The sequence below is a fragment of the Podarcis tiliguerta genome, assembly GCF_965153285.1.
Source record: "Podarcis tiliguerta genome assembly, chromosome: 2".
NCBI classification, from domain to species: domain Eukaryota; kingdom Metazoa; phylum Chordata; class Lepidosauria; order Squamata; family Lacertidae; genus Podarcis; species Podarcis tiliguerta.
The window spans coordinates 80,517,199-80,533,064 of NC_139535.1; the positions used below are offsets into that span (position 1 = coordinate 80,517,199).

General features: G+C 45.5%; 2 protein-coding genes across 5 annotated transcripts in view; one reads left to right on the forward strand and one right to left on the reverse strand.

Annotated features, from left to right (window-relative positions):
- ADGRE5 (adhesion G protein-coupled receptor E5) overlaps positions 1-2,967 on the forward strand; it is a 44,232-nt gene extending 41,265 nt beyond the window's left edge. For all 3 annotated transcript variants that reach the window (XM_083430762.1, XM_083430763.1, XM_083430764.1), the window contains one exon: positions 662-2,967. In XM_083430762.1, the coding sequence (XP_083286888.1) occupies positions 662-694 (33 nt within the window). In that variant the 3' untranslated portion in view covers positions 695-2,967. The remainder of the gene's footprint in view (positions 1-661) is intronic.
- A 556-nt stretch (positions 2,968-3,523) lies between these two features.
- DDX39A (DExD-box helicase 39A) lies at positions 3,524-15,308 on the reverse strand. 2 transcript variants are annotated; one of them, XM_083430943.1, is made up of 11 exons: positions 15,062-15,308; positions 11,132-11,342; positions 10,362-10,489; positions 9,852-9,944; positions 8,150-8,333; positions 7,623-7,741; positions 6,011-6,142; positions 5,811-5,920; positions 5,444-5,588; positions 4,947-5,094; positions 3,524-3,815 (listed from the first exon to the last, which is right to left on the reverse strand). In XM_083430943.1, the coding sequence occupies exons 2-11, from the start codon at positions 11,337-11,339 to the stop codon at positions 3,799-3,801; spliced, it is 1,284 nt and encodes a 427-aa protein (XP_083287069.1). In that variant the 5' UTR covers positions 11,340-11,342; positions 15,062-15,308; the 3' UTR covers positions 3,524-3,798. The 2 variants fall into 2 exon arrangements, with proteins under 2 accessions (XP_083287069.1, XP_083287070.1); XM_083430944.1 differs by having other exon boundaries at positions 11,041-11,342; positions 15,062-15,138.
- Positions 15,309-15,866: the final 558 nt, after the last annotated feature.

The window sequence follows — 15,866 nt, forward strand, 5'->3', positions numbered from 1 at the left end:
CAACATGGCTCTCAGCCTGGCGCTTGCAATTCTTCTAAAAACTACCCCTCATTTCCCCCACTGTTCTTCATTAATATTGCAGCTTTCCTGAAACAGCAATAGTTTTCTTTTGGACTTTACAGCTAAGAGCCATTTAGGGGGAGACAACCAATTCCCTTAGAATCATAGAAGTGAAGAGTTGGAAGGAACCCTGGGGGTCATCTATTCCAACCCCCTGCAATGCAGAAATCATAAATGACAGCTTAAAAACCTCCCAGGAAGGAGAGTCCACCACCTTTCATGGGAGTCTGTTTCACTGCATGGAAGGATTTATGAGCAAACAAGCAGAAACAGTTGGTTGCATGTTATAAAGCAGAGCTTTCCAAATTGTGTGTCGCAACACGCTAGTGTGTTGGTTGCGGTATGTAGGTGTGTCATGTGAACGCTCCCCATGCTTCTCCTGGGGCTGCAAAGGGGTTAGTTTAACCTCCAATTTGCTAGTAAAACTGAATTGCTGTGTCACAAAATGATGCATGTGTAAAAAGTGTGTCACCACACAAGGTTTGGCAAGCTCTGTTATAAACGATTAATGAAACAGAAGATGGGAAGGGCTATGCACACGATGCTGACAGTGATAAAGTGCTATTAAGACTCCTACCATTGCATCCTCTCTCTCTTACAGGCACCCAGTACTTTGAAAGAATCTGGAATTTAGCAACCAAACTTTGCAGAAGCAAGTTTCAAGAGTGCTGTTTGGAACCTGAGAAACACATCTTGTTGTTCCAGCAATCTTTCTTCTGGAAGAGTCACCAACTAAGATGCAGCAAGGACACTTGAACTGCCAGAAGGCTGTATAGGGACCCACTGAGCAAACTCAATAACTGGACCAATGCTATTAAGCTGATGTTGGCACAGCCTCTTCTGATTGGGCTCCTCCTTCCTCTACACCAAGACTCACCTCTCTCAAGAAGAGATGGAGCAAGTTAAAACGGTACTTTGCACACGTGACACTTTTAAAGAGGTCCTTGCAACAGACATTGGCTAACTCTAGTTCTAGAAAAGTACACAGGCTGTGTACCTTGCTGTTCAATCATCATTCGCCAGCTGTAGGTGTTCATCAAAAATCTGGTGAACTTTGCACATTCGGTCCAAAAAACTCATTGAAACAATATGGTGGGGTAAATACATCCTTTCCATCCACTCCTTGTTCTCTATGGAATGATCCAGACAGCCCTGATCACTGTGGTATTTTCCAGGCCTCTTGTTGCTGGCTAGTTTGATAGCAGTCCTTCCTATCAGTAGCTTATCTTTTTCCACATATTCTAAACAGCAGCCTAAAATAATGACTGCAACACAAACTGGTCCAACAACCATAGACGAAAGAAGAGCCTCAACTAGGAGGGACAAGGCTGTTACTCGCTTCTCTTGCCATCACTTAACCTACGAAGACTTAAGAAGAGCCTGCTGGAACAGGCCAGTGGCCCATCTAGCTCAACCAGACGCCTGTAATAAGCACTGTGAGCACAACAGCATTCAGAGGCAAGTCAGACCCATTTGTGCAAGGAATAGCAAAAACTGAAGCCTAGTATCACTGAGATGATACAGGTCAGCACATACTTCTTCAGGCTGCAGGTGACAGCTCACATGACTGAAGATTCCCCCATAAAGAGAGCACCAACATAACATGAAGGAGGACGACGTGAGGGCAATGTCTAAAATCTGCCCCCTCCCAAAGGCATCTAGTTTTCTACATCCAATAATTTATTTATTTATAATAATAATAGAAATGTCCACGCAGTCTCCAGCTATAGCTTTTTCTACAGGATTCAGATGCACAGAGTCAATCTAGACAAGGAACAATAGTCAAAGTTGTGTTCCCAGAATACAGATTCAACAGAAGAAAGTATCCACATCTCATGGTTACTTCACACTCAAAAGTATCTGGTTTTGTTAGGAGATCAAAAATGCAATAATGCTTGATGATTTAGACACATGAGCTCATTGCTTTCCTCGTCACCACTTTCAGGGAAGCACATGTGCCCTTAAACTCAACACCCCACTTTTGTGTTTGGTACACTGGAATCCATACTAGAGTTGGAAAACATCAAATGACTCTTCAGGTTGCCATCATCAACTACAGAAAACTGAAGCATGCACAAGTAGCATCATGACAGGAACCCCACTGCTATAAAGGTCCTCATACGCTATTTCCTTCTAGCTCCATATTCCTCAGCTTAACAAGGAGACGCACATTTCTATGCTTTGTTTCCCCCCCGCACTGCTATCCCCCAGGATTTCTGCGCAACAGCAGCAAAAAACAAGGGCACAGCAAGCGGTGTAATCTCAATCAGAAAACCCACCAGTCAAGTAGCAGAGAGGCTCTTGTACAAAGTCTAAATGATAGCAGCACATATAAAGCAGCAGGAAGGAGAGAAAGCAGACAGTTTTTTGGAAGCCGTTACTGAAGTTAATGGAGACCCATATTGGCAGTTCACATCAAACACTGGAGCTTTACAGAGCTTCCTGTTTAGACTAATTTATTTAGGACTGTTTCCAATTTTGCCAGATTCCTACTGTTCTTGCCAAAGAGATTGGCTATGTATACTGCAATTCCAGATGCTCTTTACTCCTAACGTGTGTGGATAGCCAACGCACATTAGCGTTAACAAATCTTTATTTTATTTAGTTTTAAATCCTAGTTGAGAAAGAAAAGGTGTTGCACAGCAAGCTTTGCAGTATTCAAATCAGTGCAATGGATTCAAAATGTAGCGACGTTTCTAATGCTGTGTAACTGTTCCAGAACTTACTCTACTATGAAATATATTCACTCTAAGGATGTCCTTAGGTAAATTTAGATGCAGTTTATCCAAGCATCTTTGCACAAATAAGCTTATGCTCCTCTAACTACCCACCCCGTTATTTGAAGCAATTGTCTCTCAACCACTATTTTTTCCTAACATGTACATTTAATTAAAATATATTTTGGAATTCTGAGTTATACCATCTTTTTAAGCAAGTAACTTTTGGGGCGGGGGGGGGGAGGGGAGGGAGAAGAGCAATATGCAATGCAAAGGAAATGGGTAATTACTTAACCACACCAGTTCAAACATCCTACACTTCACAGGTAAGCAACAGGAGATAAAAAGCCAGGACAGCTGACACTATCTGATTATATAGAAGAGCAAATATCTCATACAAGGGTATGTAGAGACCAATCAAGGACATACATATCAATAGTGCCTGTCTTGTTTTCTCCAAAAGGAAGATCTGTTTTACATTTCTGTTCTGTGAAAGGGTTTGCAATGGAGACATGTCAAACAAGCACACTGCTCAAAGCCAGGACAAAGGTGAAAAGTGGTAGGTCCTGGGTAAAGGAAGATGTAGGTCATAGGAGACTATCAGGCAGCAGAAAAGTATCTACGGCAAGTTTAAGAAAATGCACAATCCTGATACACAGAAAGTGGGAAACATAGCAAGGATGGAAGGCACCAAGAATGTAAATACCCACAACCTGGCTCACTTTGCCTCAAGAACAGCCAGAAAATGACATTCGAAAAATTCATTTATTACGAAACTTAGCCACAGGGGTTTACTATTCAAAAAATATAAAAGTCTAATTAAAAAAAAGCCCCCAGGCTACAGCAGAGGCAAAATACCACCTGGGCAATTTGAAGGACATTCATTTAACATCAAACACCTCTATACGTTTAACAGTGTGTTTAAAAAAAATAATAACATTCATCTCACTTCACCAGAAGATAGAGGTATTGTGTTCCATCAGGTTCCATTCTGGACCAGGTGGGAAGGCTCCACAAACAGCTACCGACTCTGCTCAACTGCAGGAGACAAAACAGTCAGTTAAAACTCCTTCCTAGCAAAGCCAAGGCAAAAAACTTACAAGCTACCCCTGCTGTGGAGAGGCATTTTGCTATACCCATCACCAGTTCTACAAAGGTGGAGTGGGTAACTCCACCACAACCAAACATGTCCCTCCCCAGTCCCCTGCATTTCAAGGGGGCTTGAAAAAGCCTACTGGCTCCCAAAGGCAGCTTTTTTCAATCCATAAACTTGCAAGGAACAACGAGAGGATCTTGTGGGGCAAATGGGGATGCCCCACAACTGCATCCGGCCCACATGCTCCTCAATCCTGTGCTAGGGTTAAAGTTATTCAGGTAGCCTAATGGTAATTCAGTGTTGTCATCCCAAACACTTAGCAGGCACTGCTCCCAGCATAGTGCCCTGCTTCCAAGAACCACTGCTGCAACATGTACCAAGAACTTCACATTCCACTTCCTCACCCCAGCAGCCTCACATTGGCACCGTAACAGTTACCTCTCCTAACAGCTGCAACACATCTGCCAGAGCAGGGGGTTTTTCCTATCATGTGCCACTGACTCATGGGGCGAGGAGGAAAGATAGAGAACCAACTGGGGGGCAACTGAACCACAACTTCAAAGGTTTTGCCCCCACCTCTCTGTTCCCTTTCAAACATTTGGGGGAGGAGAGACTCAGAAATCTAGTGCTTCTTAGAAGCCTCCCACTTTGAAGGTAACTACTGATCAGATGAAACAAAGCAGCAAGCCAGAGTCAGTCTAGAAGTGTCCCCAAATCCATGCCCTACAACACAAACAGGGCACAAAAATGGGAACAACTTCCACAAGTGCAATAGAATGTCTCTCCTCCCCACACTCCTGATATCCTGATATGCTCTGGAGTTTCCCACAACCCTCTGGAGCCAATTTGTGGGTGGTGGGGGCAGAGAAGTGAAATTCCATTGCACTTTAAGACCCAGCAACATATACTATCGGTACAGACGATGATCCACTCAATGGACCATTTTGTCTTCCTTCAGGTTCCCAGAAATAGTGTACAATGGCTACCCTGATTCTCCCCCACACTTGGGCAGGGTAGACAAAGAACATGCCACCAGGAAGAAAAGCCTGTCCAAGTTAATTTCTAGTACATACTATATGTGGAGATGTCTATCTCTTCAGGGAGCTCAGCGACGTTGACCTCAAAACGATCCTGCACTTCATTGAGGATTTTGGCATCACCTTCATCTGACACAAAAGTAATAGCCAAGCCTTTTGTGCCAAAGCGCCCAGCTCGGGCCACCTGCAAAGAGAGGTTTATATCAAGGACACACAGAAAAAACATCCTTATAATCTCTGAATTCATCACCCCAGGAGTACTATCTCTGCCCTGCACCCTGTGACAAGCTCAGAATGCAGGCTGATGCTCTTTTCCTCCACCCTAGAAACTTTGTATCCTGATTGCAGAAACATTTGCAACTAAACTACCAAAGTTAAATTATCAGAAGGGATTTGACTAGGAAACTAGCGAAGACCTGCAACGGTTAGCAGCTCCCTGCCACAAGCATGAATGGCAAGGTATTAGAACAAATACCTTCCAGAGAAACAAGTCTGACTGTGCAGTTCATTCCCCATCCTATAACCAGACTCACTCTGTGCAGGTAGGTATCTGAGTCCTCAGGCATGTCATAGTTGAAGACTATGTTGACCCGCTCTATGTCCATCCCACGGCCAAACAGATTAGTGGCTACCAGAATCCGACGCTGGAAGTCCTTGAACTGCTGGTATCTAGACAGTCTGCAAAGAACAAAAGAGACGTGGCTGACCTCCCCTGAACACATACAGTGCACAGCCCATTATCTGTAGTGCATTAACTTTCTAGATCCCCTCTTCCCCTTAACACACACACAACTGATGTCAACAAGCCACATTCCATGATAAAAAAGTGAACTCAGCATTCATCTTCTGCACTATATTTGCTGCTGCCCTCTCCTGACACAGCCATCTCGCTGTACTCACCTCTCCTCCTGAGACATGCCTCTGTGAATAGCAATGGCTGGGAAGTTCTGCTCGACCAAGAGCTGAGCTAATGCCATGCAGCGCTGCACCGACTTCACAAATATCACAACCTGCAAGGGGTGGGAAGAGGGAAGGGGCTTTAACATGGAAGCTCCAGGGACTCCCAGGAGCCCTGCTTGTCAACCCTTGCTAACACAGACCTGGTTGAACTCCAGCACATCCAGAAGGTCAAAGAGCTTGCGGTTTTTCTCAGTGTCCTTCAACTTCACGTAGTATTGCTGCAGGCCATGCAGAGTCAGCTTGGTCTCATCATCCACAAAGACCTCCATGGGCTGCGAACGGAGAAGAAAGCCAATGTGACCTTTTACCGGCAAAGACAGCAAAATCCTCCAAACATATCTAGACAAGTTTTTAAACACCACTTTTCATGTTTAATTGATAGATGTAGAAAATATCAAATTCCCACAGCGATAGGCATTACTTTGATCACTACAGGGAATGTTGGGATGCTGGGAGCAGAAATAGAACTATTTCATCTGTAGAACTGCAGATGAATTCTCTACATGCTCAAAAGCTCCCTCTTCTGCCAAGCACTGAAGGGAGAATTCCCACTACTGTTAATTATCTACAAAATTGCTTTAAGTGCCTGGAAGGAGAGAAAGCTAACTTGGTAGGCATTTATCGTGCATTTCATCAAGGTCCCGAGGTAAACATTCTCTAATCTACTGGGGAAACAATGAAGACAAAGAAACATTCAAAACTAGTAGGTCAACTAGATGAGATGCCCCAGTGCAGCTCTCCTTTACAACCAAAAGCATGTAATGATAGCACTCAGCAGCTGTTGGCATCTGCACAGCTTCAGACGGAATTTAACAGTGGTAATGAGAGACTGATGGTCACTTTCCACCCTGAGCTATATACCTGAACAAGCCTAACTTTCTGTCTTCTCTGGCTGCCATGGTACACTACTCCAATCAGTGGGGGAATCAAAGGGAGCATGGAGTGACATTCACTTGTGCATTGAGACTATCCCCTCCCTCCTCTTTCCATATGCACCCTAAGCCTGTTCCATGGGTTTTCCCAACCATCTAGAGCAAGACAATTCAGCTCTAAGGGAACTTCATTTTTTAAACTTTATATGCCAGAAAGTATCAGCCTCATTAAGCAGTGTCTGCATTTCCAATACAATTGATATGCATTCTACCAGGACTTGCAAAAAGGGAGAAAAATGCCACTGTGGTCCTATAGAGAGATGAAACAGAAAACAATGTGTGTTTGGGTTTTCTAACAGCCACGCTAAGAAAGCATAGGGAACATAACGAGGTTGAATAGGACTATGATCACTAACTTCCCTCCACCTATTGTCACCTAAGAATGATATAATGAGCTGCAATGCCTCCATGGGCATAGCTGCCCCCCCCCAAATCAACCAAAATTAATACAAATCTTAGGTTCTGCCCCCACCCTACCCCAAAAAATCCTGGCTACACCCATGACTGCCTCATACTACCAAGCCTTCCTTTAACATAAATGGTCCCTTTTGAAACAAGGCAGTAGGGCAAAACTGCCTCAAAGGGGCCTCTTTAGCCTAGTGTGGAAGGCCCTTTCCTGGATCTCCTACACTAGTGCAACCATCTAGGACAGTTTCTTAAACTTGGATCTTCAGCTGGTTTTGGACTACAACTCCCATCATCCCTGACCACTGGTCCTGGTAGCTAGGGATAATGGGGTTTGTAGCCCAACAGCAGCTGGAAACCAAAGTTTGGGAAACTAATTTAAGGGGAGGATGAAATCAAAGGTTTTAGGGCTTACATCCTGCATGAACTTTCTGCAGACAGGCCGGATCTCCTTGCTCAGGGTGGCACTAAACATCATGCATTGCTTCTCATGGGGTGTCAGTCGAAAGATTTCCTGCACATCACGACGCATATCTGAAAGAACAGTAGGAAGAATCAGGTTGCTGTAATTCACCAAATACTGGCTTCTGAAAAGGACATACCCGTCCGAGTTCCACCACCTTCCCCCACTCTTGGTATCCAACATGTCTCTGCTCTACCACATAATCTGAACAGGAACAGAACTTCAGGCTGTAGAAACCGTCCCTCGCTTCCCCATGTTCTTGAAAGAGATGGCTGACTTCCTGACATGCCTCAGGACAGATTTCTTAAGCAACAGTGCCCTTCCTCTAGCTGGCTGCTCCTCAGTTCCTTGACTTGGAACTCAAGCACCAGACTTTCTCCCAAGGACGGCAACTCCCATACCCAAATGGATGAATAATCCCAGACCATGAAAACGCAATACATTGTGTCTTTATTATGCCAGCCCCTCTTGTCCCTTACCCAACTGCTCCAACATCTTGTCACACTCATCCAAAACAAAATGCTTGACATTGCGCAAGTTGAGGGTCTTGTTGCGCACCAGTGCTAAAATGCGGCCCGGGGTCCCCACCACAATATGTGGGCAGTTTTTCTTCAGCACCTCTTCATCCTTTTTGATGGAAAGCCCCCCAAAAAAGACTGACACCTGCGGTACAAACAGAAACTACTGTCAGCCACATAGAAAAACCCAATCACCTAACCTTCAGAACTTCATAACTCCCCACCAATTTACTTAAGTCAGGGACAGTCAACATGGTACACTCTAAATGCTGCTGGCCTACAACTCCTATTATCCCTGACCACTAGGCCATGCCGGCTGGGGCTGATAATGAATTGGTCCACCAACATCTGGAGGGCACACCTAACTTGTGCAATAAAGTACTTGGAAGGGAGAGTACAATTAACTATGAGTGCAGCATATCTATGCTGCTTCTCACCTCTAATCATAGAATCACAGCTGAAAAGGACCATGAGGATTGTCTAGTCCAGCCCACTGCAATGCAGGAATCTTTCACCCAATGTGGAGTTTGAACCCGTGACCCTGAGATTAAGAGTCTCATGCGCTACCAACTCTCCACCATAATATAACACATCAGATCAACTATTGTTCCAAACCCAAGAAACAAGGCTTTTGGTCCCCATGAGGCAATCAGGTGGTGCAGGGAAAGCAGAGGCAGGCTCTTTCAGAATACAGGGACATAGTAAACTACCTTATACCAAGTCAGACTATTGGCCTACCTAGTTCAGTATTGCCTACACTGCTGGCAACAGCTCCGAGGGTCTTGATGGTCTTAACTAGAAAAGCCAGGAAATGAGCCCAGTGCCTTTCGTATGAAAAGTGTGTGCTCTACCAATGAGCTACAAGTGCTTCCCAAACTGGGTCTTAAACTGACAACATTAGCAAAAGCCCAGGTTCCAACAGAGGTTCCCACCCATGTGCTTTCGTTCTATCTGAAGGTAGGTTCGAGTTTTAGATGCAGAAACTGTCAGTTTCCATTTCTTAGTACAGAAAGTATTGATCTGATGTGTAGAGATCTTTCCTGCTCTACTTAATTCAAGAGGGTTCTGGAAAGTTTTCTTTCTATGTGAAAGAAACAGGCAGAAGGTTCTTGTTTGGGTTATTCTTTCAGAGAAGCTGAGTACAGCTGGTTTAAACTGGTTCTGTTATCTTTTGATGACTGAATTAGGGAGGCCAGGAGGAGCCTGGGTTCTCTCTTACTTTCTCTTTCTGTCTCTGTTCTGATGTGGTTTGGTGTTCTGTATGCTGTGGTGTTAAGGTTTAGACTTATTATAAGTTATTCTACGTTTTATTGTAGGTGCTGCAACTGGATTTTTTATGGACTGTGCCAATCCTGATTGTATTGGATTTGTGACCATTATGCTCATTTGCCTTCAGTAGCAGTAAAAGCTCTGCTGGATGAAGTACAATTGCCTCTGATCTATTTTTCCCCCTTCACATGCAATGTGTCAGAAACATCTAAAACCATTCCCACAATCAGGTCACTTCCTCTCTCTCAACCCTCTCTACAGGCTCTTTCCTAAATAAGTGCACATACCATTTCCAGAAACAAAGATAGTCTTCCACCTTTTCCTGTCATACAGAAATACCCTGTATTCTGTATTGTATATATTTCAGACCTAACTGCAAAAGATTTTCCCTTACCTTGACAGTGGACATATACTTTGAGAAGCGCTCATATTCTTTGCTGATCTGGAAGGCCAGCTCCCGGGTGTGACACATCACCAGCACAGACACCTGCCAGAAAGAAACAGACAAATTGGTACAATAGCAGCAAGAAGGGTTTAGGACTCCCCACTGCTACCTGAAACACCACATAACACTATACAATGGTTTAGAGCTACGTCTTTGAGATGCAGTGAGGATGAGCAGAGCCGTGGGCTTGCACGCTCCTCCCTTCTTCGCAACCACAATGAGGATTTGTTGGAAATTAGTTCCATTGTCAAAGACCACTGGCTTAAAAATTAAGAAAAAAACACTGCCTCATCCTGGCTTCACAGGAAAGTTGTGTGAACCTAAGGCTTTTCTCTGGCTCACAGAAGTTCATGCAGATAATAAAACATAATTTAGTGTTACATGTAAATACAGCCTATAGCTCCAAAACAGAGTTGCGCTGGACATAAGCACAGTACAGTACTATTCCCCATTACATACCTGCCCATCCAGTGGCTCAATCTGCTGCAGTGTAGCCAATACAAAGACAGCAGTCTTGCCCATGCCCGATTTGGCTTGGCATAGGACATCCATGCCCAGGATTGCCTGTGGAATGCACTCATGCTGCACTGAGAGAGCAAGAATAAGTAATAGTTTAGACAAGCCCTAGGCAAACACAGGAAGCCAAAGTAAATGTACCCCCAGAGGACTTGATCCCACCTCTCTCCCAACCCTTTAAATCCAGAGATTCCACACCACACCCTTCCATGAGGTTAACTTTTCTGCACACATCCTATGGGAGGAAAAACTCTTCACATCCAATAGCAGCTGCTGCACAAGCACTGGGATTTTCCAGGTTCATCAGCCTGAATTACAAGTTAAAATGAAATACATGGCTGGGGAATAGTCATCCTACAGAAGCTTCTTACTAGCACACCCTAAAATCCCTCCTTTTTCTTAAATGTCAGATCACACCCCATTCCATGCAGAGTCTAAACCCATTTCCCATGGCTAATAGGGTCTCTGCCCAGCTGGACTGACAATTACGAAGTCCCTCCATCCAAAGTGAACTCCATTTCCAATAAAGTAGGGCTCTAGAGAGCTATATACTAGGCTCAACAAGGAGATCCCGTTCCAGCGTAACCCTCCCACCCTGCTCCCTGCAGCCCCCAGCTCTCACCCTGCACCGCATGGCACCACTGGCAGTTGCTCCCCGGTGGGTGGGCTGGGCTGGCTGACGAGGGGGCCAGGGGCCTTGGCTCAGCTCCTACCTTCTGACGGGTGCTCAAAGCCGCAGTCCACAATGGCACGAAGGAGCTCTGGCTTCAGCAGGAAGTCTCGGAAGCCAGAACTGTGAATGGAGACATAGGAGCCCTTCACATCTTTTTTATTGGGGACAGGGGCAGCATCAGTCACTGCCTGAGGCTCTTCATCCTCCTCATAGTCCAGCAACTCATTCTCTACATCCTGTTCAGCCATGTCCTGTAGAAAAACCAAGAGGAGGAATAAAAGGCTTGAGGAAAGACCACTAAGCTCAGGAGTAAGAGCACCCAAAGAACAGGAAAAGTGAAATCTGGATGAGTTCGGAATTGCAACTGTAGCTGCATCAACTGAAGGATCATCAGCTCAAAGCACTCCATCCACACCCATTAGTTCCAACTAGCACTGCCAGCTAATGGTTGAAGCGGATTGTGCCATCTTTCCACAGTTCTCCAAGCATCTTTTAAGGCTTTCTAACATTTGCATCACACATTGCTTTTATAGCCAAGTATTATTTCCTAATTTAGAATAACAGCTGAGAGGGAGGCGGCAGTGAGGCTCCATGCAGCGCGCCCTGCCCCAACTCACTCTTGCCCCCCAGACACAGGGCGTGTACCACCCCAGGCACCCAAGTGGCCAGCTATGCCGCTGCCTAAGCGGGCTCCATAAAGCAATTATGTCAACAGCCCAAGCCACTTGAATGTTCCAGAGGCTCCAAACCCATTGGATCCATCAGTCTCTGAGGGGCAACCATCCTAATAGGTCCCCTGCCACTGCAGAGGGGGAAAGGTGCTGAAAGCCTAAAGGCGATATGCAAAATGGCCCAACAAAAGTGCAGTGTTTCTAGATAAGGTGTAGACTTTTTTTCAAATCCCTTATCAAAAACTGATACTGCCAGATTATTATTTTTTAAAATTGAAAGGGCCTTAAATTGGATTAAAACAATTGTGTGTAATAGTTATTGTCATAAACAGTACATTCTGAATACCAGAGAGCACAGCTGCACTTCATATTCTGATTGCAGGCATCCCATTGGCCACTGTGAAAACAGAACACTGGACTAGATGCGCCTCTGGCCGAATCCAGAAGGCTTTTCTTATGTCGTTAGGGCAGCATATAAACAAATTTACCTTTTTCTTAAAAAAAAAAAAGTTTATATACAAATAATGGCCTGTCAATCTGTGTCTAAATTTTATCATACATCTATTAGAGCGTCTACCGCACAGCAACAACTAAAGCACATTATACTAAGCACTTGCAGGTAGTTCTTGTGAAAATCTGGTGATGTAGAAAGAAATAGACCAAATTGGCAAACAGCAGCCCCAGGACCATCACTGTCCAGTAACAAAGCCCTCCAGCCAAAGCAGAACCAGTGCAATCTGAAGTCTTGCCATAGTCTGAACAGGACATACTGCACCTTATGAAAGCCTTAGAGCAAAGGCAAGGCTAAGGACTGACTGCAACCTGTACTCCAATACTTTTATACCATGCAATACACCCTATTTTATTATGGCAGGTCTTCAAACAGATTATGAAAAAACCTTTGCCTGTCTTTTTGGTGTGGAGTGTTTGTGAATGATTAAGAAGCGTCAGTTATTAAGAAGTACCGAAGAGACTTATTGCATGGGCTTATTGCCCCAGTTCTATTATTTTCATCGCCATGATCCTACACAATCTCAAAGGGAAACTCTCCACCAGAGTAGAAATCATATATTGAACAGATGGAAAGCTCTTTAATCTGAGTAGGCTGAAAGCAAAGAGTAAGGTTATCATAACTTCCATCATAGAGCTCCAGTATGCTGATGACTAGGTAGTGTGTGCACACTCAGAGAATGACCTCCAAACCATCCTATATATCTTTGCAGTGGCCTATCATTCAACATCCAAAAAACCAAAGTGCTGCACCAACAACCACAAAACAACCCCTCTGCAGTGCCACAAATCCAATGGTGAAACATCAGAAAAGTGTTGATCACTTCTCCTACCTGGGCAGTTACCGTATTTTTTGCTCTATAAGACTCACTTTTTCCCTCCTAAAAAGTAAGGGGAAATGTGTGTGCGTCTTATGGAGCGAAGGCAGGCTGCGCAGCTATCACAGAAGCCAGAACAGCAAGAGGGATTGCTGCTTTCACTGCGCAGTGATCCCTCTTGCTGTTCTGGCTTCTGAGATTCAGAATATTTTTTTTGTTTTCCTCCTCCAAAAACTAGGTGCGTCTTGTGGTCTGGTGCGTCTTATAGAGCGAAAAATACGGTACCTTTCCACAAGGGCCAACACTGATGCCAAAATCCAGCATCACATGAGCTCTGCGAGTGCAGCTTTCTCCTGATTAAAGTGCACAGCGGTTGAGGACCAGGGCCTTTGCATGGAAACCAAAATGCTTGTTTACGAAGCTATTGTACTACCAACCTCATTGTATGGACCACTTATAAAAGCCATCTCCAACTCCTCTAAAGATTCCATCAACAGTGTCTTCGAAAAATTTTACATATTGCTTGGGAAGACAGGTGAAATAATGCCAGTGTACTGGAAGAAGCAAAGATCACCAGTGTCGAAGCAATGATTCTTCAAATCAACTTCGTTCGACTGGTCATGTTCGGATGCCTGATTTTCATCTTCCAAAGCAACTACTCTATTCCCAACTCAAGAATGGGAAGTGTAATTCTGGTGGTCAACAAAAGAGGTTTAAAGACTCTCTCAAAGCAAATCTTAAAAGTAGTATAAGCACTGATAACTGTGAAACATTGGCCTGTGAGCACTCCAATTGGAAAACAGCCTTTACCAAAGGTGTAATGGACTTTGAAGATGCACGAACTCAGGATGGAAGGGAGAAACGTGCTAAGAGGAAGACACGCTTGGCAAAACCAAACCGTGATCAACTCCCACCCAGAAACCTAGGTCCCCAATGTGGAAGGACGGGTGGATCCAGAATTGGCCTTCACATTCACTTACAGACTCACTGTTAAGACTGTGTTCATGGAAGACAATCTTACTCGCAGGGCTGGATTTAAGTTTGATGAGGCCCTAAGCTACTGAAGGTAATGAGGCCCTTTATATGTCCAACTGTCCTTTGTCAACAACCAATCGTCGCTGTTTTTTGTGTTGAATATATGCTATATGTTAATTTATGGGCCTAGTAGGTATCTAAATCCATCTGCACATGCAGAATGTGAGCACCCTATACACAGAAATGAGCAAACCAGTGATATTTGGGGAGCTGGCTACCAGGAAGGGCCCATTACTTACATCATAGGAGCCTAACACAAAACACTGTTGCTGTATGTAGGTTTCATTTTATGTATCTGTTTTATATCTTATACTTCTGAAATGTACATCTAGGTTTTTTCCCCTTTAAATTTTATGGGGGGGCCCAAGAGAGTGGGGCCCTAAGATATAGCTTGTTTAGCTTATACGTAAATCCGGCAGTTTACTCGGCAACGAGTGATCGCCAGAGGAGGAGGAAGAAGAGAGAGAGGCGGGACGTCGGCGGGGGCGAAAGAGAGCGTCTCCTTTTAAGGCGCAGGACCCCCAAGGGAGCCTCGGAAGCACAGCCAAGGCAGTCCCGGGTAGGCCCGAGCGCTGCAGCCACGAGGCTGGAGCGGGCGGAGGGGAGGCGCCGCGACGGCGCCTTCAAGTTCCGCAAGCAGCCAAGGCGTCCCGGACTTCCGAGGCGCCTCCATGCAGGTCCTGCCCTCCGGAGCGCCCCGCCGGAGGCAAAGCGACGTATGTGAGGAGCTATTTCGCGCGTGGCCAAATCGGTCGTCTGAATGGGCCGGCGAGGAAGGAACCAAGAGGCGACCCAAGGAGAGGCGCCTCCTCTCCACGACCGACCCGCCACCACGAGAAGGTCTGAGGGACCAGGCGCCAGGGCGGGAGGCTTGCGCCGCCATGGGAAGCCTCCCTCGCTCGCTGCTCGCCGCCGCCCCACGCAGAGCCCCCTCACCTGCTCAGGTCCGAGTTGCCGAGCCGCTTCCCGCTTCGCCTTGTGCACACCGCGCTCCAATTCGGATAGGACGGCCCAGTACAGGAAGCACCTTCGATTCCTATTGGCCGCCGCCGCCGAGCGCGGACCCGCCTCTATACGAAACCGGCGGAAGGAAGCTTCGACTCGTCTTCGCGCCCGCCAATCAAAAGACGTCAGCGCTGCGCCATTGGCTGGATTGAGACCCGGCGATTGAGAAAGAGAATACAGATGGGAGAAGGGGGCTGAGCAAAGCTTCCAGAAATCTATGGTGAGATTGTAGGAGGAGACTCCGCCATTTTGGATGCTGGCGGGAGTCGTCGCAAGCCCTTTACTGTGTAGGTTTATTTTTTAGGCGCCCTTTTTCTCCGCACACATTTTATTATAGATCAAGGTTTGCCCCCCTGAACTGTTCGGAGGATGAGTAGGATTATAGTGCCATAAAATAAACACTGCTGATGCAATCTTTCCCCTGCCGTTGAACTCAAGGGGACTTATTCCTGAGCAGGATTGTTTAAGGCTTACACTGAGTTTAGTGCTTCATGGGGCTACGAAAGCTCAAGTTGCAATAAAATCATGGCTTGTTCTCTGACCGCAGCAGGCTACTGCTAACCCTCTATAATATATCTAGGGGTGGTGAGCCTTATGTGGTCAGGAAAAATGGAACAAGTACTGCTGTATTGAGTGCCGAGTACATTGTATATACCAAGGCACAGGTGTCAATGAACTAAGGCTGTGTGCATAGACAGAGGGCCTTCTCGGTAGTGGCGCCCGCTCTGTGGAACGC

Excerpts from the sequence above, each read along its gene's own strand:
- DDX39A (XM_083430943.1), bottom strand. The coding sequence starts at position 11,339 with ATGGCTGAACAGGATGTAGAGAATGAGTTGCTGGACTATGAGGAGGAT. Across the intron at positions 6,143-7,622 it reads GCAGAAAGTTCATGCAGGAT|CCCATGGAGGTCTTTGTGGA; the intron begins GTAAGCCCTAAA and ends CTCCGTTCGCAG. Across the intron at positions 5,095-5,443 it reads CAGATACCTACCTGCACAGA|GTGGCCCGAGCTGGGCGCTT; the intron begins GTGAGTCTGGTT and ends CTCTCTTTGCAG.